We start from the raw sequence: 22,053 nt of genomic DNA, 5'->3' as shown, positions 1-22,053 counted from the left end.
TAAGTTCATGTGTATCTAAGTCTGCTGCCAGAGTATCTTCTGAGTTTCAGCTGCCTTTATTTGTTTCATAATCAGAAATATCTCATTTCAGATTCAAATTACTTTGTATAGTTAGCTCACTAACTCAAGTGTGTTGGCATGTCTTTTAAAGACTAGCATATTCTAAATATGTGTATAGACAATAAAGTAGTAAGATGTGAAATAATTACCATTCATATCCTTCCGTTGTTTTCTAAAAAAACAGTATTTTATACTTAGATATTGTTTTCAAGATGATTAAATTGACTCCTAAAATGTTTTTCCTAAAATGTTTTTGTTTTTTCAAGTCCAATAATGCTTCAGGACAATTTCCATCTGGTAGTAATAGTCCTGTTTATTCTGGAACATCTTGGTTTATATTATGCCTCTGTGTCACAAAATCTATTGAAATCATGCAAAACACCGATCTCTCTGCCAAAGTCAATAAAATTACTACTTGTTGAAGAAAACAGTAAACAACAGAACTTCATAATGATGTCATTAACACATCCTTTGTCAACAGTTGGGAAAACTGGAACCTTCAAGAAAAATAAAGAAAGAAAAAAAAAGTAATACATTCAGCTCAGTTGTAGAATTAATTATACATAAACTTCTAATGAGATTTGGTTAAAATGCAATCAATTTTTACAGCAGCATTAGCTGCACAGCAGCCTAGCAGCAGTAGTTCAGCATGTCAAGTGGATGCTGCATTTTATCCATCCATCCATCAGACAAATGGGCACATTTTAAAGTTTCTTTAATTCTCAGAGTCAGTATGCTACAGCAGGCCCTTTGAAACTTCAAACTGGTATAGAGCTCTGAGTTCATCTTGAGTCTAATGCAGGATGGTACAGTATATTCAGGACTTCCCAAGGGATTTCGTCCTACCCCGCATTTTCTGCTAGGAGCTAAATTCTCCTGCTTTTTGTGTTCAGAAAACTCCTAGGATGTAGTTCTGAAAGGGAATTATCTTCCCTTTTGTTGCAGTGGGACGCCTGATGTCTTTTGGGTGGGACAGCTCTTTTCTTGGAGTCTTTTATCACTTAGACTTTGCCTAAGGAGAAATCCCTAAGGTAGCTGAGAAAATGGTATCTCCCACACCCAGCTGCTTGTCCTGTCCCCAAACTACCTCGTTTTGTGCCAGCACAAGCTTTTTCGCATCCGTTTGGTACAAAAAAATAACCTGTTCATGGGTTTATTTTTCATCCTGATCTGTTCAAACGTGTGACAGTATAAACTTCTACAGAGAACAGCCACGGGTAGAGTGAGTTTGTTTCACTGGCAGTGCCAGCCAAGCTGCACATAAAACACTAGGAAACACAGCAGTGGGCTGAAGTACTGATGGGCAGATATTGCCTGAAAGTGGCATGATATGGTCAAAACTGAACTTACCAGGTTAGTTCTCAGAGATCGCAGTCAGAAAATGGAGGGGGTGTGTGTATTGATTTCTAGATTCATCAAAAAGTAAATTAATAATAGCATTAGAGAGATGGGCTTTATCATAAGATACAGCTCACATATAGCAGTAAATGCTAGGCTTTAGTGAGACTAACGTGTATTAAAGGATGCTACTGATGGCCACACCAAGCTTAAGCAGTCTGGCTGAAGCAGAGAATATGTTCTACCTCCTTTTCTCCATGCTTTCCACTTTAAGTCAGCATTTACAGCATTCTCAATGTCTTCCCTTCATCCAAGAATTTCTATGGGGTTTCACGGATGCCAAACATAAATTAATAATAATTCATATTAACAATAACCGCCTTATCCTGAAAACAGGTAATTTCCACAACATGCCACTAGATGGTACAACAGGATTCTGCCTGCACAGTTCTGCAGTCACTCAGCACTCTGAGATAAAACCTTCCACTAAGCAACTAAATTAATTCTAGCTGAAGATTCATAAGCCTAGTGTCATTTAGAATTTTTATTCCAAGTGCATACATCATATTCTTTGTCCTTTACAGTTAATTGTGATGTTCCAGAAGTCTGCCTTCAGCGATGACTTTCCAAAGCATAATCACAGAACAAGGCACGCATCAGCGTACTGTAGAGGGTAGGGCCCACAGCTACCTAGTTAACACCTGTCATGTCAGTGATGAGCTAGGAAAATTAGACCACGGAATTTGTAGATTGTGATCCCCCACAAAAATCACACTGCCTGGGAGGCAAGAGCAGCTACAGGAAACTTCTGCTCTGAAGCAACCCTAACCCTAACCCCTCCAGAGGAGCTACTGCCTCTCTGGGAAGGGCTGCCTCCTCTCCTGCCCTTTGGAAGTGTACACAGAAATGGGGGGTAGGGGACACCACTGCCTGCCCTTCAGTGGCTTCCATGGGGATCAAGCACAATAACAAGAATTTGTACAGATGCAGCAGCAGAAAATGAAAATTCAAGGCAGCAAGGGTACTAATAAGCAAAATAATAGTTCAGAAGTAACTAAGCTGCTATAAGTAAATGAAACAAAGTGTAAAATGCCTAGAATTTATTTTACATATTTTGATAGAGTGTCTCAGAAAATCTACCTTGTACTAACCACAGAATTTAAAACCTGCTTGGATATGATAGATGAACAGCACATGCAGTGAAAAATGTCTCAAGAACTTTTAGCAAAAAACAACATTAAACAGTGATTTCCAACGTCTTGGAGAAAAGACAAAGGGGTGCCAGAGAAAGCAGGGACAAGGAACAATATAACAGAGCATTGTTATTTGAGAGCCAAAAGAGAAATAAATGGAATAATAAATTTACTAACAGGTTGTGGTGAAGGCCAGGTGCCCACCAAAGCCCCTGTATCACTGTCTTCCTCAGCAGGACAGGGGAGAGAAAATAGAACGAAAGGCTCATGGATCAAGATAAAGACAGGGAGAGATCACTCACCAATTACCATCATGGGCAAAACAGACTTGATTTCGGGAAATTAACTTAATTTATTGTCAATCAAATCAGAGTAGGACAATGAGAAATAAAACCTAAATCTTAAAGACACCTTCCTCCCACCCCTCCCTTCTTCCCAGGCTCAACTTCACTCCCCATTTCTCTCCCTCCTCCCCGCCAGCGGCACAGGGGGACGGGGAATGGGGGTTGTGGTCAGTTCATCACACCTTGTCTCTGCCGCTCCTTCCTCCTCAGGGGGAGGACTCCTCACACTCTGCCCCTGCTCCAGCCTGAGGTCCCCCTCACGGAAGACAGTCCTCCATGAACTTCTCCAACGTGAGTCCTTCTCACAGGCTGCAGTTCTTCACCACCTGCTCCAGCATGGGTCCCTTCCACGGGGTGCAGTCCTTCAGGAACAGACTGCTCCAGCGTGGGTCCCCCACGGGGTCACAAGTCCTGCCAGCAAACCTGGTCCAGCCTGGGCTCCTCTCTCCACGGGGCCACAGGTTGTGCCAGGAGCCTGCTCCAGTGCAGGCTTTCCACAGGGTCACAGCCTCCTTCATGTACATCCCCCTGCTCTGGAGTAGGGTCCTCCATGGGCTGTAGGTGGATATCTGCTCCACCATCAACCTCCATGGGCTGCAGGGGGACAGCTTGCGTCACCATGGTCTTCTCCAGGGGCTGCAGGGGAATCTCTGCTTGGGCACCTGGAGCACCTCCTGCCTCTCTTTCTTCACTGGCCTTCACCTTGGTGTTGTTCCTCTTGCATCTTCTCACTCCTCTCTGACTGCTGCTGGTGATGCACAGCAACATTGTCCCCTTCTTAACTCTGTTATCCCAGAGGCACTAGCACTGTCGCTGATGGGCTCGGCCTTGGCCAGCAGTGGGTCCGTCTTGGAGCCGGCTGGCATTGGCTCTGTTGGACATGGGGGAAGCTTCTAGCAGCTTCTTACAGAAGCCACCCCTGTAGCCCTCCCACTACCAAAACCTTGCCACAAAAACCCAATACACAGGTCTAAAGAGGAAAGATTGAAAAGATCAGAGTGCACAAGCAAATAAAATGATGCAAAGATACTAGAAAACAGGTAGCTAATAACATGGATGAAAAAATGCAGCCTATGACATCACAAGAAACTACCTATAGACAGCTATTTGGCAGGTGATATTTATTTAATTTGGGAGGAAGAAAAGCACTTTCACCACCTGGAGTTTCCAAAGGTATGGCAGACCTGCTGAATAGACAGACAGTATTGTGGACAGAGCGTTCCCGTGCAATGGTGTCTCCGCTGCCAGATAAGTATTAAGTTAATCATCCTCTCTTGCTTTATCTACAAACACAAAGCTCAGGACTTCCCTGAATTAATCCTTGTTTGGACTGTATAGGTGATTAGGATAGGAAAAAGAACATCATGAATCATCAAGTTTTTTTCCACTGCTATCACAAACAACAATATCACAACTATTCTGAACTCCCTCTTAAAACAATCTCCAGTGTTTGCCTTCTGTTGGAAGACATTTCCAAAATCTCATGCTTGCACTTTATGTTCATTATAAATTATATTCTTTGATTATATGCCGTGATCCCTGTGGTAAAACTGTCTTTTAATATAAATTTCTGCCTTCCCTGCACTGACTCCCTAGTGTACTTCAAGCCAGCAGTAATACCCTTCATTTTGCTAAGCTAAACCACCCAAGTTCTTTCAGTCTAAGAAACTGAGCTCTCCATGACCCTTAATCATTCAGGTAGTTTGAATTAATCTTCTGCAAGCATTAGTAAATGAGTCTGCTGCACAATGCTCCAGAAGAAGCTTACTCACTCCTCGCACAGGGGCACGAGCACTTTGCTGTCTCTGTCAGAGACGTTCATCCCTGGGGCAGCCAGGAATCCCACCGCTCCCTCCCACAGCCTTGTCAAACACCATGAGAGCAGCTACAGAAACCCCACAGTTTTGTCCTTTGTATTTTCCAAAGAATGAAAATCGGTATACTGAGAAATTATTTTTTCACTAATAATACTGATTTTCAGTTTAAGAGCTATCAGTTACCTAGTTTCTAATTAAATTAGTGTTTCACATCAGGTTTATATCCTTTTAGAGTCAAGTACTAGGTCAAATATCTTGCAGAACTTGGAAGTGTGTTACAGTGACAACTATTATCAGCCCAGTCTTTTGATCATCACTGCTTAAGCACTGACTAATCAGCAAAAACTAACTCCCAAATGGCTATGTAGCTTGACCTTAACTATATTGTTCTAATTTAATTCTCTATGAAGAGGGTTCTGCATCAGTCATCCCATCTTTTTTCTTAGAAGTACTTATAAACGGGTAGGTCTATATTGCCATAACATCAGACACCTGGGTCTTGACCAGTGTTTCAAAGATGACCAGCAATCATTGTTCATGTTATGAGAGTTCCTTATCAGCCCTGTCCAAACTGGGTTGCTCAGTACTGACAACTGATACAAAAGCTTTAGCAGATGTGACTCAACACTCCCCTGAGCCCTGTTTGAGTGGAAAGGATTTACTACACTATTAGCATATTAATACTTTCCTGCTTTTTCCCCAAATACAGAATATAATATTGGTCATTTTTCCCCCCCCTTTTTTTTTTTTCCAGTTGATTCTATCATTTCTGTCTATTCACTTTGGTATAATCTCCTTTCTTCCTCTTGTGATTCAAAAATGGATTGCTGTTGTCTGCAAGTCTGCAGACCATATACTGGTCCTTCGGTCCATTTGCTTTCTTATCACTTTTCTGCAATAGACTGCCTTCTAATTTATATTCATTATTACCAACTTCTCCTTTCTGCCATTTGTTATATATTTTTTATACTTCTGTCACTTTCTAAGCCAAACTGATTTTTCAAGCTAAATAATTCTCTTTCTGTACTGGGCTTTTAAACAGTACACAGTCTACCTGCTTAAATTCCTCCTTACAGAGATTTGATTTAGAATTGATTTCAGCTTATGAAATTGGCTCTGTGGAAGTACTATCTATATTTAAAGTGTTTGATATCACTTTGGAATGCAATCCACTAGCAAAAATGTTCCAAAATACGTTTAACCCCAGAGAGATAAGTTATATGGAGTGAAAAATTACCAATTTTGAATTAATGAGCCCACAGCTAGAACATTATATATAGTTCAGAGTAAATCTATACCAGACATCTAACACCTGAAAAGACTGGGGGGGGGGCCCAATATCAATCAGGGCCTGGGAACATTTTTGAAGAATGCTTTATATAATGAAATATTTTTAACTAACTGACAAGTGGAAAAGGAGAAGAATCAAACAAGTGCCTATATGTACTTTTAGGGAGATATATTGCTTATATGTTTTAAGTAGAAGATGGGGAAGAAAGAAGACAGAGAAAAAAATTCTGAGATATGTTAGATGGGGGGCAGGGAGCTGCTTGGTTCATTTAGACTGAACCAAGACTTTATACGCCACATAGACGGAACACTTTTTCTTGGGCATGGAGGACGTGGAAATGAGCAGCAAATAGATATTCCATCTTTTATCTTGGTCTGTCCCTTTTTTATATTCCTATTTTACTTCATAAAGGCACTGGTTATTCAGGCAGCTAAGCTAATCAAGGTGGCTTGAACCCTTGTGAGATTTGTGTACTACATGGAGAGTAGGGCGCATAGTCTCCCATAGGCCACATTTTCCCAGTTCAGCCACTGCTTATTTAACTCAGAAGAAATAACATCGAGCTATGACAGATCCTTACAAAATCAGAGGGCATTTCACCAGCTGCTTTAGAAACACCACCACGAAATACAAAAAAAGCACTGCCAGTTGCACAGAGATTCCCCCATTGGAAGCTGATCCTACAAGACCTGCACAGCCCAAACTAAAGCTGCTTTTAGTTGTGCCATTGCAATATCTGCATAAGAGAGACCTTAGAAGACTTCTACAGCTCTGCTGTGGTCTTGTTCCCTAATTTGCACCCACTGTTCAACCACATTGACTTTAAGAGGGATTGATTACAGCACCAAAAATCAGATTACTGTTTTCCCCTTGCAACATCAGTCAATGACATATCTTATGAAGACAAATTATAAGTTCATTATAGCTAATCAAATAACTAGTTTTATTGTCTTAGACCTTATCTTGGACAGCCTTTGCTGACCCTATCTACAACACCCCTGGAAATGTAGGATGAAGGCTTAGACAGCTCTGCCCTGCAGTACTAAAAGGCTGATGGTGCCACAGAGCAATGCATTTGCAGGAGACTGAGCTTGCTCAATGCTGTGCCCGAGACCACACCAGACCCCCCACAGAAGGTCCAGACCCTCACAGATCTTGTCACCTTCGTTTGGAAATGCAAGGTGCCATTCTGCAGCCTGGTGATTTAGGCCCTTCTTACTCTGGGCTTCCCATTCCTGTGATACCCTGGCTGTGATTTCTAACAGCACAAAGAGTGTTTTAGTAGCCTGCTCCAAGGAGTAACCAATCATTTTTGCGCTTCAAAAGCCTACACTCATCTGGGAGCGCTCTACCCCCATGACAGAATTAAGACAATGCAACATTTTAAAAATTAAATTTAGCATATGCTTGATGACACCTGTACACCCTACTAGTCCTGGGAGGCTTGGCATCTTGCTCACAGCTCCCTGAGTGCTTGCACAATGGCCTCACTCTGCCAAGGAAAGCTCCACAAGTAGCCCTTGCCACACAGGTGCTCTCACCCTTCACTGCACTCTGCACCAAGTGTGTTTTATACCCACAAACACATATTCTTGGAGATTTCCAATAGACAGGCAAACTGGTCATAATTTCTAATTAATTAGTTACTAATTTGTAAGTTGATCTTAACAGCAAGTTCATATATTAATAACCAGTGTAGTAGCGATGCTGGCAAGCCTACAGTTACATCAGATTTAAAAGACATTTACAGGTACTGGAATTAATGGAATCAGTGATACTAATTCATTGTATTTTGAGGTATCAACAACATCATTTTCATGTAATAAATGAGCCTATTCTATTATTTTAGAAGTGTATATAACCCTCAAGGACAATCACATCAAAATTTGACAGCTGTGGATTGCCCCCATTTTGTTTGTGCAGTCCATGTTAGGCTCACAAGCATGAAAGAGAACAAAGCAGAAGTCACCAGCCAGGGAGGAGGCTGCCAGGCTGGGCACCAGCTGTATTTGTAACACAGCAGTGCAAGAAAGGAGAGAGCCATCCTTTCCACAGCTTTAAACTTGGACTACCTCCAGGAGCCCGTAGAGCAGGCAGATCTCACCACCTCTCTTGTTCATTGTGCAGAAAGCTAGGGGGTAGAAACTTGCAGAAAGCTGTGTGAGAACATCCCACCCTGCTGCATCCCACCCTGCTGCCAGTGTTTCGCAGCAGTGCCACTCCAGGCCAGCTGAAAGGCTGACTCTGTTACCGTTCTCACATGGATCCCCCAACCTGGAAGCTTCCTCACGTATTCCCACCCTTGGCTGGCCTCCCACAACTTATTCACAGCAGTAACAACTGTCACAAAGCAAACTCTGCCAAGACTGCCCCCAGCCTCCATATCCCTGACCAGTCCTTCCTTATCTGTAAGTATCAAGTCAAGGTAAGCACCTCACCTTGTCAGCTCCTCCATCACCTGTGTGAGGGACCTTTTCACTGCACTCCAGAAACTACCTGGATTGCTTGTGCCCTGCTGTGTTGCCCTTCCAGCAGGTACTTAAATTTCCCATTGAGGACCAGAGCCACCTTCTGGTTATCTGAAGAAGGTCTCCTCTGTGTTTTCCTGATCAAGTAGTTTGTAGCAGACAGCCACAGTGGCATCACCCATGTTGGTTCACACTCTCTCATCCTAGCCCTAAACTCTCAGCTGGCTCATCATACATCCCAAGGCAGAGCTCTATATGTTCCTACTGCTCTCTCACATAAACATCATCTCCCTCTCCTCACCATCCTGGTTCATCCTAAGGAGCCTGTATCCATCCACAGCAGCACTCCCATCATGCAAGTTATCTCATCCACCCCATGGCCATGATCAAAATGAGATTATAGCCCTGCAAGTGCACACAGACCTCTAATACCTCCTGTTACGCATGATGCATGTGTTCGCATACAGGCACTCACTCACACTGACTTCCCAGACATACCTATGAGAGCTTCTCCCATAATGCTGTTCTGTGGGCACTTCCTTACAAGCATACATGCACCTGAGAGAAAGGGAGAGCTTCTGCCCTGTTTTCTTGATTTCAGAGTCTCTCCTTGAAATCATATCATCCTGTACCCTTTGCTTACCAAACCAGTCCACCACCTCCTCACTTAATTGTAGGTCATCATCTCTTCCCCGATATCAAATCCATCACACGTAGTTCTAAGGTCTCCTCAGCAAATTGGCCAGCCTGTTGAAAAGATGCTTTTGCCCTATTTGGTTAGGTGGATCCCATCTGTTCTTAATAATCCTCAATCCTCAGAGAGGGTTCCATGGTGGTAAAAGCTGAATCCCCTTTATTAACACCAGCTGTGCAAGCAACTGTTGACCTGCAGGATCTGTTCACTCTTCATCAAGCACTTCTTCCTCACTAGAAAAATTGAGGACAAAGTCATCCAGGACCCCAAAATGTTGACTGCCTCCCCAGAATAATGTAGTAGTCATGCTTGAAATGCTGGCAGTATTGTTGATGCCCACGTGGAAGAGCAGCAGTGATTAATAATTTGAAGCTTGTGTCTCCACAACATCCTGGATCCAAGCCCCTGGTGAACAGTAAACTTCCCTAGACAGCAAGTCAGGTCAGCAGGTAGGGACCTCCATCCCATGTAGCAGGGAATTTCCTTCTACTGTCAATCACCTCTTCTTCCCAGTACTCCTGCATGGCTGAGGCTCAGCTGGCATGGAGGATTCATTGGAGAAAGCTCCCAACTCCTTATCTGCTACCAGGATACTGACTCTGTTCTGTAGCTGCACATCTGCAGCTGCAGCCATCCTCTACTGACAGGAGTCACAAGCTTCCAGCCTTCACCAGCATGGGAGTCTCCATTTCCTGACCCAATGAGCACAGACTCCACCTGCCCTTCCTATAGGAATGAAGTAGATTCAGGTTCCTGAAGCTGCAGGGTCTCAGAGAAGATCCAATGGGTCCCTTCCTCATCATCTCTGATGCTGTGTAGGCAGCTGACCTCCTCCCACAGCTCCTGGTGACATACACTTTCCACCTATGCACACCTCCTGCAGGCAAGGACCCTGCATCTCCCAGCCCCAGGCTCTCCTCCCCAGCCTCAGGACTGGAGAGCTGCACCACCCTTCAGCAGCTCAGTCTGAGCCAAGGCTTCTGATGCAGAAGGCACAACTGATCCAGACAGTACTGAGGACTATGATCCGCAGCATGCTACCACCATGGCTGAGCATATGTCGCTCTGTGAAGGCTGCTGGCCCCCTTCTACACAAACTGCTGTACCCACTAACTAGACCCAGGAGCTGCACTCCAAGCCAGCTCTCCCATTGGCATCTCTTCAGCACCTGCTGCAAGGCTGCCTGGCTGCCATAACTGGGCTCAGCTGGGACAAAACCTCCCAGCATCCTTTGTCCAGGAGCAGCTCAGAGAGCTGGCTAGAAGCTGCTAGATCAGTAAGATCTTGCTAGAAACAGCCACAAGCCTCCCATAGCTATCCCTTCCCAAGAGGGGCACCAGACACCCTGACGTTCCTCAGAGGGCTCCCAGGAGTCCCCCAGCAATCCCAGAAGTTTCTGGCAGATCTTGAAACACAGCCAGGAAACTGCTGCAGCAAGTGCTGTGTCTGTTAGCCACCTCGGCTAGGCATGCTCTCCAGTCAGGGCAGAAGGCAGTCCCTCTCACAGGCATTAGCTCTTCTTCAGCACAAGTTTTAGCTCTTCTGTTTCACAGAAGATAATGTATCAACAATAGAGCACAATCACAAAAAAAATAAAGCTAAAAAAAATCAAATGTATTTGATGAGATTTCAGCAAGCTTCCACTGCACATGAATTGTCAAGAGCCTCTGCCTTGTTTTCTAATAAAATCAGTAAGCCCCAAATCATGGTATGGCACAGCAGATCCCCTGAAGCATGCTGTCCTCTGCCTGCTACCTGCTGTCCTTCCTGCAAGGCTTGGCCTCAAGGACGCACAGCCCCGACACCGCAGTGCTCATGGCCTCGCTGTGGCAGCACTTCCTACTTCAGCCGATCACAGCCCCTTGAGGGAGGGAGGGAGGGAGGGAAGGAAGTTAGTTACTGCAGCCCAACTCCATAACATGGCCAAAGCTGTTCCTCCTTGTGACATTTACCACACTGTTTCCCCCACCCACAGACAAGGTCCTCCATGGCAGTGGCACCTACCCCACACAGCTGGCCTCCCCCTGCCTCTGATTTGGGGCTGAAGAGCCCCAGCATGAGGTAATAGGGGTGGGGTCATCCCCAGCATGAGGTAAATGGCTGAGGTAAGTGGGTGTGGCAGGGAGGAGCACAGGGGATGGCCCTATAGGGAGGTGCTTCTACAGGGCTATTCCTGTCTGTGGTTCCTGTAGGCTGCTCTGGTACCTCCCAGGATGGCTGGCTTGAGGGTGGACTTTGGTTTACTCCTGGAGCCCCTGGGCTTCATTAAGGTTCTTGAGTGGGTGAGTGGGGCTGCTTCTCCTTCTTTCCCAGGCCTGGCTTTGCTCCTGTGTCCTAGCTGGGTAGGCCTGAAGAGGTGTGTGCTAATGGGCTGCCTGTTCCCTGCCTTGTCTTGCAAGTAGTAGGTGCTCGACACAGAGCTGCTCTTCAGCCAGGCCCTCTGGCTGGGAGGGAAGATAATAGTTCTACAGAGACAAAAATCTATGTCAAAAATCTGTGTCTTAATTACAAGTTTGTCACAGTAATTTGTGCTGCTGTGTGTTCTGCTTATAGCATGTATAGGATTTTGGTAGTGAACAAAGGGAAAACAAGAGCTACTCAGAGAGTCAAGTTGATGTACAATACTCTGAGCACAGAGCTTCTAGCTAATGTACTGTTATGCACGTCTGAGACTCTGAAAAATACTTCCTTTAACAACTGGAAGAGGGGTTGTGCTAGCTTTTAGCATTCCAAAAACAAACAAAAAAACCCACAAACAACCCCCAAAATTTTAGTGTGGAGCTAAGAAAAATATAAATAAAAAGAACTTTCAAATTGGCCTTTGTTAGTGGTGTTGCTCATATTTCTGGATTATAGAAACTCAACACTTTAATTATTCCTTGACATCACTTCATGCTTTCCCATTGTTATTTCTTGCTTTCATTAGCTGTTTCAACTAAAAGGTTGAGATTTTTTCCTTTGAGGTCTAGTGGTGTGTACTAATATGTCTATGTGTCAATTCCTATAGATTTTTTCCATCTTTGCTTTTGCCACATGTGGAGGCTTTCAAGGTGAAACTACTCTTCTAGTTTCCTGCAAAGGTGTGGTAAACAAAACTGTTACAGCTGCTTTTGCTTATCCATTCAGGTGAGTATTAGCTCTTTAGTTGTTGCTCATAAACTCATTATTTCTTATTCACTTTTCCCCCATCTGTCTCCCTATGAATATGTACTTACTCTATATACCTGAATGAACATGTGAAACCTCTGGTTTGCTCTGTAGTAGCAATAAATAAATATTTAGTTGTAATTATTCAAAGCATTGTGGTTGTTGGTGTACTATAGAAAGAAGCAGGTAGTAATGGCAGTAGGCTGTGTTACTGCTTTGTATTGCTCTGCCTTAAGCTTTATTCTAGTAGTGCATGAATGCTACAGGAGGTGATTAATAAGCAAAATAATACAATTAATTTAACAGCCTATTTCTTCACCAATTTGTAGTGCAGATAAGATTATTTTGGATGTGCTGTTGTCATATTTTTGTTTAAATACTGAATGGAAAATACTTACTTTTCAGTTTATTCCACTATGATCTTGGTAAGGGTGTTGAGTACATAAAAACTAAATATTCCACTGTCATTGTAGAGCTCTTGTAGACACAAGCTCCTTTACCAGAGCATGAGGAGGAAGGTTTCCTCTTTGTTGCCACAGCTGCACAGTTACAACAAGTGCAGAGTTGGTGTTCCCTATGTATTCAAGAAGCATAGCTGTAAGTATAGAAATGGATTCAGAAGCCAGCTAGTAAAAACTACTACAGAAGTATAGAATTTGGTCACAAAGCCCAGTGTTGTAACAGCACTTGGAGGGGAGAGTGGGAATCTGAAATTATTCTGTCCTGGTCATTGCTGGTCATGTAGGTTTTAGTGAATTTCCTACACTTGAACGTTTAGAACTTGCATTTTCTTGTAGCTGTAATGCGACTTGGTGCCTTTTAAGTCCTGATCCCCTCATTTAACTGCCAGTCTCCAAAATAATGCTGTTAAGTCTGCTTCCAAATCAGGATTTCTTTCTTCGGTTATGATAAATGTAATATTAAGATTCTTCTCCTGAAGTTGCTGTTGTGTAGCCCAATGCAGGATGGGGAACAATCTTCAGATATCTTGACAAGTCTTTGTGCTGTGTAACTGATACATTATACAAATATAAATTGTCTTTTAGAGTGAACTTACACAATCAGAATGCTGAAGCACTCTTACTGTGAAGCATGACTGTATGAAGTTTCCACTGCATAGTGAACTCTAACTACATGAAGGATATAATCTTTGCAGGTTGAATACTGTTGTATTTAGTGCACCAGACGCAAAACGCTGTGGTGGTACTTGGACAGACGTCTATCTTGTGGGCAACTTCTCCTCTTCTGCACAATTCTTTGTTACACTTGCAGTGTTGGTATTCCTCTACTGCATTACTGCCCTTGTGGTATATATTGGATATAAGCATGTGTATCAACAAAATAGCAAGTTTCCACTAACTGTAAGTAATAATAAGATATTTAACGTTTTGACTTTGAAACCACAGAGAGATGAGAAATACTGCTAATACAAGAATATCTGAATAATTTGTGAATATTCAGTAGTTCCAAAAGTTAGATGGAGTGTGAACACAAATATCTCAGATGAGTCACTACAACACTCAAGCAGAAAAGGGGACCCAAAGTCCTTGAACATCCATGGCATCATACCTTATGCAGTTATTGAAGCAGGGTGGAATGCAGTTCCATCTTCTCAGGTGAATGGTGTCTTCACCACAACTGTTCTTTTGTATCATGTATTCGAATATAGAATTATTCCATAGTCTCTGGGAATTTCCCTGTGTAGAGCACCTGCTGGGCAGGTAGAGGGAAATAGTTATCTTGTGAATTTTAGTCACCTTAAATACCAAAGCCCTCATCCTCAGAATGAAACATTTCAGAGCATGCCCAGAAACAGACTTTTCAAGCCAAATTTTAGCATATCAGTGATCCAGATTTAAATCCTCTGTCCTTTCTCCTCTGCCATCCCCACTTTACTAAACTTTGACTTTATTTTTTTATAACATAAGTGCTAGGCGTCTGATTTTTAGAAACTAATTTCTTACAGAGGATAAGATTGTTTATGCTTGATAGATGCAAAAGGCGTACAGTTTTGTAGCTGATTAGCAACTCAGATTATAACTTGAGTTGTAATTACAACATTGTTAATGGCTAAATTTGCTTGTGATCATTAGCACTGATGCAGTTATTTTGGTGATATAATTCATACTGTCTATGTCTTGCTCTGTTAGGTACATTCATGCAAATTATTTGAACCTAATGGTGAGTACTCCTTTTCTGCAGGACTTGGCTATCACTGTCATAACAGCCTTTCTGTGGATGGTCAGTACTTTTGCTTGGGCAAAGGCACTTGCTGACATCAAAATGTCCACAGGGGCCAGCATTATTCCAGGAATTGAATCTTGTGAAGCACCAGGAACAACTTGTCGTTTTGTTTCTGTGACCAGCATGGGAACTCTGAATGTGTCTGTGGTATGTATGTCTTCTGCCATATGGGTACAATAAATGTGTTAGAAAATAGCCAATGGCACCTGAGAGCCCTGTTCTGCTGATAGCATTTGTTGCTTGCTGTGTTAAGATTGCTTTATGGGTTATCAGTTCTTCATGCCCGTTAATACTGCGGTAAAACACTGACCAAACTTTTTCTTTAAAAGGAAATTTGTTTCTCTTCCTTTCTTTGAAGAAAAAACTTGTAGGATCTGTCTCTGGAGCTGTTAGATGCAGCATTTCCAGACACATTTGAGTCTTTATACTATTTCTGTCTGTAGCCAAGAGCACCTTAAAATATGTTACTGAGCCACCCAAGTGGGTCATTGATTGATAGAAGTAAGGAGGAGACACTGTGTTTCCTGCTCTGCCTTTTGGTGCTGAACCTAGCTTTTTAATCAACTGCAAGCATTTTTACACATCAAATAGATATTCCTTATAATATAATGTTGTGGTTTAGCCCCAGCTGGCAGCTGAGCACCATGAGGCCATTCACTCATCCCTCCCTCAGTGGGATAGGGAGGAGAATCAGAAGAAAAAGGTAAAACTCATGGGCTTGGATAAGGGTAATTTGATAGGACAGCAAAGGAATAGGAAAATAGCAACAACAATAGTAATAAAAGAATATATAAAGTGATACACAATGCAATTTGCTCACTGTCTGAAACCCAGTGTCCAGCCCAGCCCCAAGCAAGCAATTCTTCCTCTCTGGCCAACCTCCCAGTTATATACTGAGCATGATGTCATATGGTATTGAACATCCCTTTGGCCAGTTTGGGTCAGCTGTCCTGGCTGTGTCCCCCCTCTAGCTTCTTGTGAAAACTAACTTCATCCCAGCTGAAAACCAGAGTATACAATGATATAAAGCTTATCTTCATAGGATGGACTCTTCACAGCAGGGCAAATGGGGCTTACTGTAAGATCTTAGTGAATCCAGTTTTTCAAAACTCTGGCTGTTATTCATTGGCCCAGTAATAATTAACTATGTGCTCTGGATGTGTGTATGCGGAGGTGCTGAGTGACTGAAAAGAACTTGTCTAATTCCATGCAAAGGACAGAGTAAATTGGCTATCTGATTTCCAAAGTCATCTGTTAAAATAGCTTATAGTACTCTAAAGCGTGTAGAAATGTCTTGCCCACAGCAAAGGGATGCCAATGATAGCAGTTGTTTCTGGCTTGCCTTGAAGTCATATTCTGGTTGGGTTTGGTTTTGTGGTGTTTTTTTTAAAATAAAAAAAAAAACCCAACCCCAACAAGTAAAAACCCCAAAAAACCAAAACCTTAATCTCGCCTTTTTTCTTAACCTACAGGTGTTTGGCTTGCTTAACATGGTTTTATGGGGAGGAAATGTTTGGTTTGTATACAAGGACACCAACCTGCACAACCAATCAAACAGAATATCTCAAAGTCCAGGTATATATCCAACTCAAAGAGGAATATGAAAACAAGGTGATACTTTGAAGTGCTTCCACTTTTACACCGCACTGCCAAGAGCATGGAGCCATTAGGATTTATTTCAATAATAACTGATAATACTTCATACAAACTTCTGTTTTGTACTATGGTTTGACATAAGGTCTTGGATATGCTAATTGAAGGGTTTAATTATCTTGAAATACATTATGCTTTTTGAAGCTGTGCAGCTTTTTATTACTTTTTGAAGAGCAAAGTGTTGAGGTTATCTGGATGTTGACCCTCTTAGGTTCTTAAATTAACCTCATAGGGGGAATGGGTGAGAAGCAACTGCATTTGGGTTGTTACTGCAACTTCTTTAGTTCCCATCAGCCTTGGCTGAAAAAGGAAATGCAAATGCAACTAGGGCATGTGAAAATGCAGTTCAGCGGCTTCTTATCACATCACTGATACCTTGCAAAAGCCATCTGAGTAAAACTCGTAGCTCTGTCAGATTTGCAGCTGTCACATGTTGGTTTCCAGATATTCCATTCAGATTACTGTATCAAATCTGCTGACAGGCCTGTCTGGAAGGATGTTACTTCAGTGGTTAATATGTTGTTACTATTTAATGGTTTGGGAAAATCTCTGAACAAGAAGATAGATTATACTTTCACTGTAAAATCATTTAACAAAGATGAGAGAGTTTATATGTGTATGATTACTGAAACACTCTTAAAAAAAAAAAAATAAAGTATGGCCTGAAACTCTTAAAAATACTGTAGAAATCAAAGCTGATATATTCTAGCTGCTGTTGTCTGGGCTTCTATGAATTCTTTTTGAGGGGCATGAACAATGCTTGTGTATGAAAGGATGTAACTGAAGATGTCTGAATATGACTAAGTCTTCATTGATGTTCAGCTTGTTCATTGGGAGCAATATTTGGTTCTTTTCATGTGGACCTCTTTATTAAGATATCTGGTTCTTGGAGTTGCTCAGAAAATGTTTGGTTTGACAAATCTAATAAGCAGTCTTTCGGAGTTTTTATGTCCATTTTCATCCTAATCAGTTTAAATAATAGTGTGTATATATAACAGAAATCTGAATTGTTCAGTGTGCCAGCGCTACTGACTTTCTGATAGTGAACTTCCAGTCCAAAGAGCATAATAAAATTACTGTTGCTAAAAGAATGTGCTTTGAGTCCTTACTGCTGTAACAGCAATGCATTAGCTTTGTAGCTTCTGGGACATGGCTTTAGCTATTGCTGACCTTGTTAGCTGAATGAGTTATCTGTGCTACAGAAGTTTTTTTTACACTGATGCCTTGAGGTTTTTTGTAGAGAGGACTATCTATCACTCCTGCAGACTAAAGCTGCCTGGTGTTGCCCAGTGCTTACTTCTGTCAGCCTGCAGGCATGTGGTGGTGTACTACTTAACTGTCCAAAATGTCATTTGAATTTCCTTTTGGAAGAGGTAAGAAGTGCAGTGTTCAGGTGTCCTTTTCTAAAAGTATACTTTTCTGTTTCTTTGCTGTTCCCAGATAAGGGCTTTAAAAGCAATGAGCTGCTTTTTTCTGGTTAACTGCACTAGCTGTGTTACTGCCATAAGAAAACAGGCTTGCCTTTTCTCAATGGTCACTTGAGTACGGGGTATTATCCCATCCGACAAAGGTCTCTTGAGAGAAAAGCAGTACTCAGTTCTAACTCTTGCATCAAAAGTATGGCATGCAATCATTTAATAGCCTTCTCAGGACCTTCCATCTGTGTCCTGGGCCTTCTGCAACCCAAGAGGCAATTCTCATCAAGAGAAGACTAGGGCATGAGATTTAAGATGGGTGTGATCTTTTTGTTCATCTCTGCTACAAGGCCCTACCCAGCAGAATTGCACTGACTTGTAAACATAGTGTGACTCCTGTGGAAAGGCTGTGTATATAGCAATGACAGTGCTTTGGTGTTACCTAACATAGGATACAAAGCTTTTATTGAGAGTTAAAGTACTTGAGCCAGGTAGTTGATTATAAATATAAGGAGATGTTATTTTTGAAGTGCTCTTGTGCTAGCTGTTCTGCCTCTCTCAAACCCCTGCTGACAATGACTTTTGTGTCCTTTCTGAACTCTTTGCTTGCATCAGTTCCATGTTCTAAATACTAACTTAAAACCTTAAATCCTCATTCCTCCTTGAAGTGAGCTCACTTATTACCTAATGCTGCCCTGAACTGACAGTTGTCACATATAGCTTGTTTTGTAATGTTAGATTTAAATCACTATGAATAGTTGGGAAGAGGGACAGTGAAGAGTTCAGGAAAGAAATTACTTTGTTTCTGCACATAAGATTTTTTTTTGGCAAGTCAAAACTACTGGACCTTCTCTGTTGCTTTCTTCCTAGCAGAATTATAGACACCTGAGAAGCTCTGTGCTATTTCATGATGGTGAGCTATGGTAGGGTCACTGGTACAAGGTTACCATGAACACCAATATTCAGATGTTTTGGTAATTCTATTACTGTATTTTAAACTTCAAAGCTAGACCAGAAGCAAATTAGTATTTGTCACCTGATCAGTTAGTACTGCTTTGAGCAAGAGGTGGAACCAAGGGGGGTTTTGTTGGTCCCTTCTTTGATAGTATTTTTTCTAACACCTGATGGGCCATTGCTTGCCTTTGTCCCCTGCTTTTTTTGTCTTTTAGCCAGAGTCTCCCTGTTTGCATCATTGTGCATACTTATATTTTAAATATGTATTTTATCCCAAAATCTGAAACTTCTATGAATTTTCATGTTGCCTAAGAAAAAACCCTGCTGCTATAGATTAAGTAAGCTTTTCAATCTCTCAATTCTTTGGGATTTAAGGTTACACGTGATGTGGATAAAACACTTTTAATTAACCTTCAAGAATATTTTTAACAAAACTGTTCTTGTTTATTTAGTATGTGTTTATCTACCAACTGAAGCTCCAGTTCTACAACAAACTGACTTTGTCAGAAATAGCCTTGTTATTGTGATGGCTTAGTTATCAAATGCCAATTGTGTGTACTTTTGCACACATGGGAGCAGGAATGGATTAGATCAGTACATGCCTCACTGATGGTTAAGGCCTAGCCAACAACTGAAATGAAGTTGGATTGCTTCAACAAAAACTCAAATTTCATATACACTCAAAAAAACCCCCCACCATTTCTGTTTTCCATAAGGCTGAAACTTCTCTTATGTGTTTTGTAGATGACATAAGTGTGTCCCATCCCCAGAGTGCTTTCCTTCAGAAGACAGGGAGACCAAATATGGCAGGCAGGACTATAGCTGGTAAAATATAGATCAACAGATATGTGCTTATGTTTTGTAGAAATTCAGGTTGCACACGTGTGTTCTAAACAGCTAAATGTTAACAGCCTCCTGGCTCTGCAGGCTAAGGTGAGTGTGGCACGTAGTCCACAGCAAGTGAGACTTTAAAAAGGGAAAAAAAAAAAAAAAAACCACATCCCCTTCTGGCTCATTAGGATGACTTGTGTTCCTTCGCAAGGGGGAGGGACTAGTGCAGAATACTGCTGGCTTTGATGTCTGCCAGAGTCCTGCAGCCGAGATGAAGTGGAAAGCATTGTGCAGCAGGAACAAGCAGCTGCTCTCATTTACCCTGGGCACCCACAAAGGGCTGAGCAGCCCTTGCCTTTGAATTGACATCATGTTCCTGCTGGCTGTGCCAGAATACTCAGTGTCTTATTTACTCATGAGAGGGGAGAAAACAAAAAGGCTCTTTGACTGATTTACCAGCTTTATCTTGACTGCACAAGAATCACCGTTGCTATCAGGAGATGCAGTGCGCTTGATCCCTCTCTATTGAGGGAACAAAGGGTCTGGAAATCTGCCAGGTCTCTACAGGTAAGGTGTCCTCAGCTGGCAGCAATGTCTCTTGCAGCTATGAGCAGAGCAAGCTCATGAAAATCCTCTCATGCTGCATGAATTCTTCTGGTAGCAGGCTATAGTTATGCAGCTCTAGTGAGTGAAATGAAGTATGATGCATGATGTAATACTAGAGAGAAGAATTGTGATCAGAAACCACGGCAGGAAGAAAGGCTGGATGGTGGCAGTGAAGGAGAATGAAGCTGAGGGTCAGTATAGGATAGCAATAGCGAACTCCATGGTGGAGAACAGAATCCATCAGCCCTAGGAGGTGTTTAAGGAACCAAGTAATTTGTGGTGTAGGATGCTATAGCTAGTGATCTGAGCACCAGACCTGTGTAACTGCTGAGAAATGTACTTACTGTGTGTGTTAACTCCTGGGAGGAGTCCCTGGCAAGGGAGCTAGCATGGTGTCTGTTGTGGCTGAGAACTTTGCTGCCAACCTGCAGGAAAAGCTGTAGAACTCAAACCCAAAAGAGATCTGAGAATGTCAGATCTCCAGGGACCAGTGCAGACAGTGGTGAATGGAGTCACTCTGGGGTCTGTATCACTGTGGCTGCTATCGCCCCAGTGAGCAAATTCATCTCAAATGCAGGCTGGAGCCAGGACACCGATATGCCAGCTGACAGGCCAGCAGTATTAGTAGCTTATATTGTACTGGAGCTGAGCAGTGTTCTGTGATGTGCAGCAAATTCGCCAGGGCTCTGGCTCTGCACACCTATTGCTAGCAGTGGAAGGTGTAGGTGTGTAGCTCTCACTGAAGGCAAGAAAGAGGATGGGTGTTGTCTTGATACGAAGAGCTGTAGGACTGGGTTCATCACCTGCTCGAGGACACAGAGTAGCTGCAGACTTTTTCTTTTCCCCTCTCCCCTAGAACCAAGCAGACCATAAAGCTGAGGACCTTGGCCATGCTGTGCTGCACCATGCTGGTTTGGCTGCCTGCCCTGCTGCAAACTCTTGGGGAGCTGTCTAAAGATAATTCTCGGTGCTTCCGCAAATGTCTGACTCTTGAACAAGTCGTGACTGCACATCAGATATTCTGGATCATCTACTTTTATTCTTGTGGTAGTATTTAGGACATGTTTGTTCCTAGCAGATTTGCTGTATAGCCTGAAGCAAAGTTGTTGTCACAAAGTCAGAGGCCAGTTTTTGCTGCTTAGTTGCCTTTAAGTATTAACCTGAATAATAAAATTACTCAAAAGAATGCTACAGAGTAGGAGCACATCCCCCCCTCTTAAATACTAGCAAATGAGGCAGTTTCTTTCAAGGTTATGATCAAGTCTATGTTAGCAACAGCTATCCAGAGTTGTGTTTTAGAGCCTGACTCAAATGTGGAATTTCCTTTTCTTCTGGCATGTCAAGTGAATCCAGGTGTGCCTGTACTAGCACTGCCCTCCTACAGATGCTCACCAGCACTCATTGCAAATAGGGGGGGTGTATTTGGGCAGCCAGTTCTCATAATCCATCCCCTGTTCAAGGAATCCCATTGATTGCTGTTGCTGCCAGGAGGGCTGCAGGTACCTGTGCCCCATCAGCAACGGGCAGTGTGTACTTGCTATTACATCATGCCAATATTTGAGCAATTCCTCATTTATTCGTAAAATGTGCTCTGTCTCTTCTTGGCTTCTGGCTTAAAGTTAGTGCTGCCAGCTACATTTTCTTCTTAAGTATCTGCTCAGAAATTGGACTTAATGCAGTCAACAAGGAGGCTGTACACTATTCCTTTACTCTGTCTGAGTAAAAGCTGATGTCAGCACAAGCTCTAATCAATTTGCCCATTTAATTTCAACTCAATTCAAAGTTTGAAGTAGTCTCTAAAAGGACCATACTCTAGTCCATGGCTGTGCTTGCTTTCTGTGGCCCAAGATCAGCAGCTATCCTGTCCCAAATCCCCTGGGTCACTTCATGTAAAGCAGCAGCAGTTTTACCTGCTGCACACCCTGCCTTGGGATGGTAATCTATCAGTTATTATACATGCTGCTGTTCCCAGCTTTTTCTTTTCCCATTTATACATAT

The 22,053-nt window shown here is 42.5% G+C and overlaps 1 protein-coding gene across 1 annotated transcript; it reads left to right on the top strand.

The window, feature by feature from the left end:
• The first annotated feature begins 11,418 nt into the window (after nt 1–11,418).
• Nucleotides 11,419–16,200, top strand: SYPL1 (synaptophysin like 1). Its single transcript, XM_010307586.2, has 5 exons — nt 11,419–11,487; nt 12,213–12,331; nt 13,509–13,713; nt 14,555–14,743; nt 16,069–16,200. The coding sequence occupies exons 1-5, from the start codon at nt 11,419–11,421 to the stop codon at nt 16,198–16,200; spliced, it is 714 nt and encodes a 237-aa protein (XP_010305888.2).
• Nucleotides 16,201–22,053: the final 5,853 nt, after the last annotated feature.

The sequence above is a fragment of the Balearica regulorum genome, chromosome 1 (genome assembly GCF_011004875.1).
Source record: "Balearica regulorum gibbericeps isolate bBalReg1 chromosome 1, bBalReg1.pri, whole genome shotgun sequence".
In the NCBI taxonomy this organism is placed as follows: domain Eukaryota; kingdom Metazoa; phylum Chordata; class Aves; order Gruiformes; family Gruidae; genus Balearica; species Balearica regulorum.
This window is presented reverse-complemented; position numbering and strand designations above follow the sequence as displayed.

Coding starts and splice junctions, on each gene's coding strand:
- SYPL1 (XM_010307586.2), top strand. CDS start 11,419: ATGGCTGGCTTGAGGGTGGACTTTGGTTTACTCCTGGAGCCCCTGGGC. Junction 11,488..12,212: donor TCATTAAGGTTCTTGAGTGG/GTGAGTGGGGCT, acceptor CAATTCCTATAG/ATTTTTTCCATCTTTGCTTT. Junction 12,332..13,508: donor GCTTTTGCTTATCCATTCAG/GTGAGTATTAGC, acceptor TAATCTTTGCAG/GTTGAATACTGTTGTATTTA.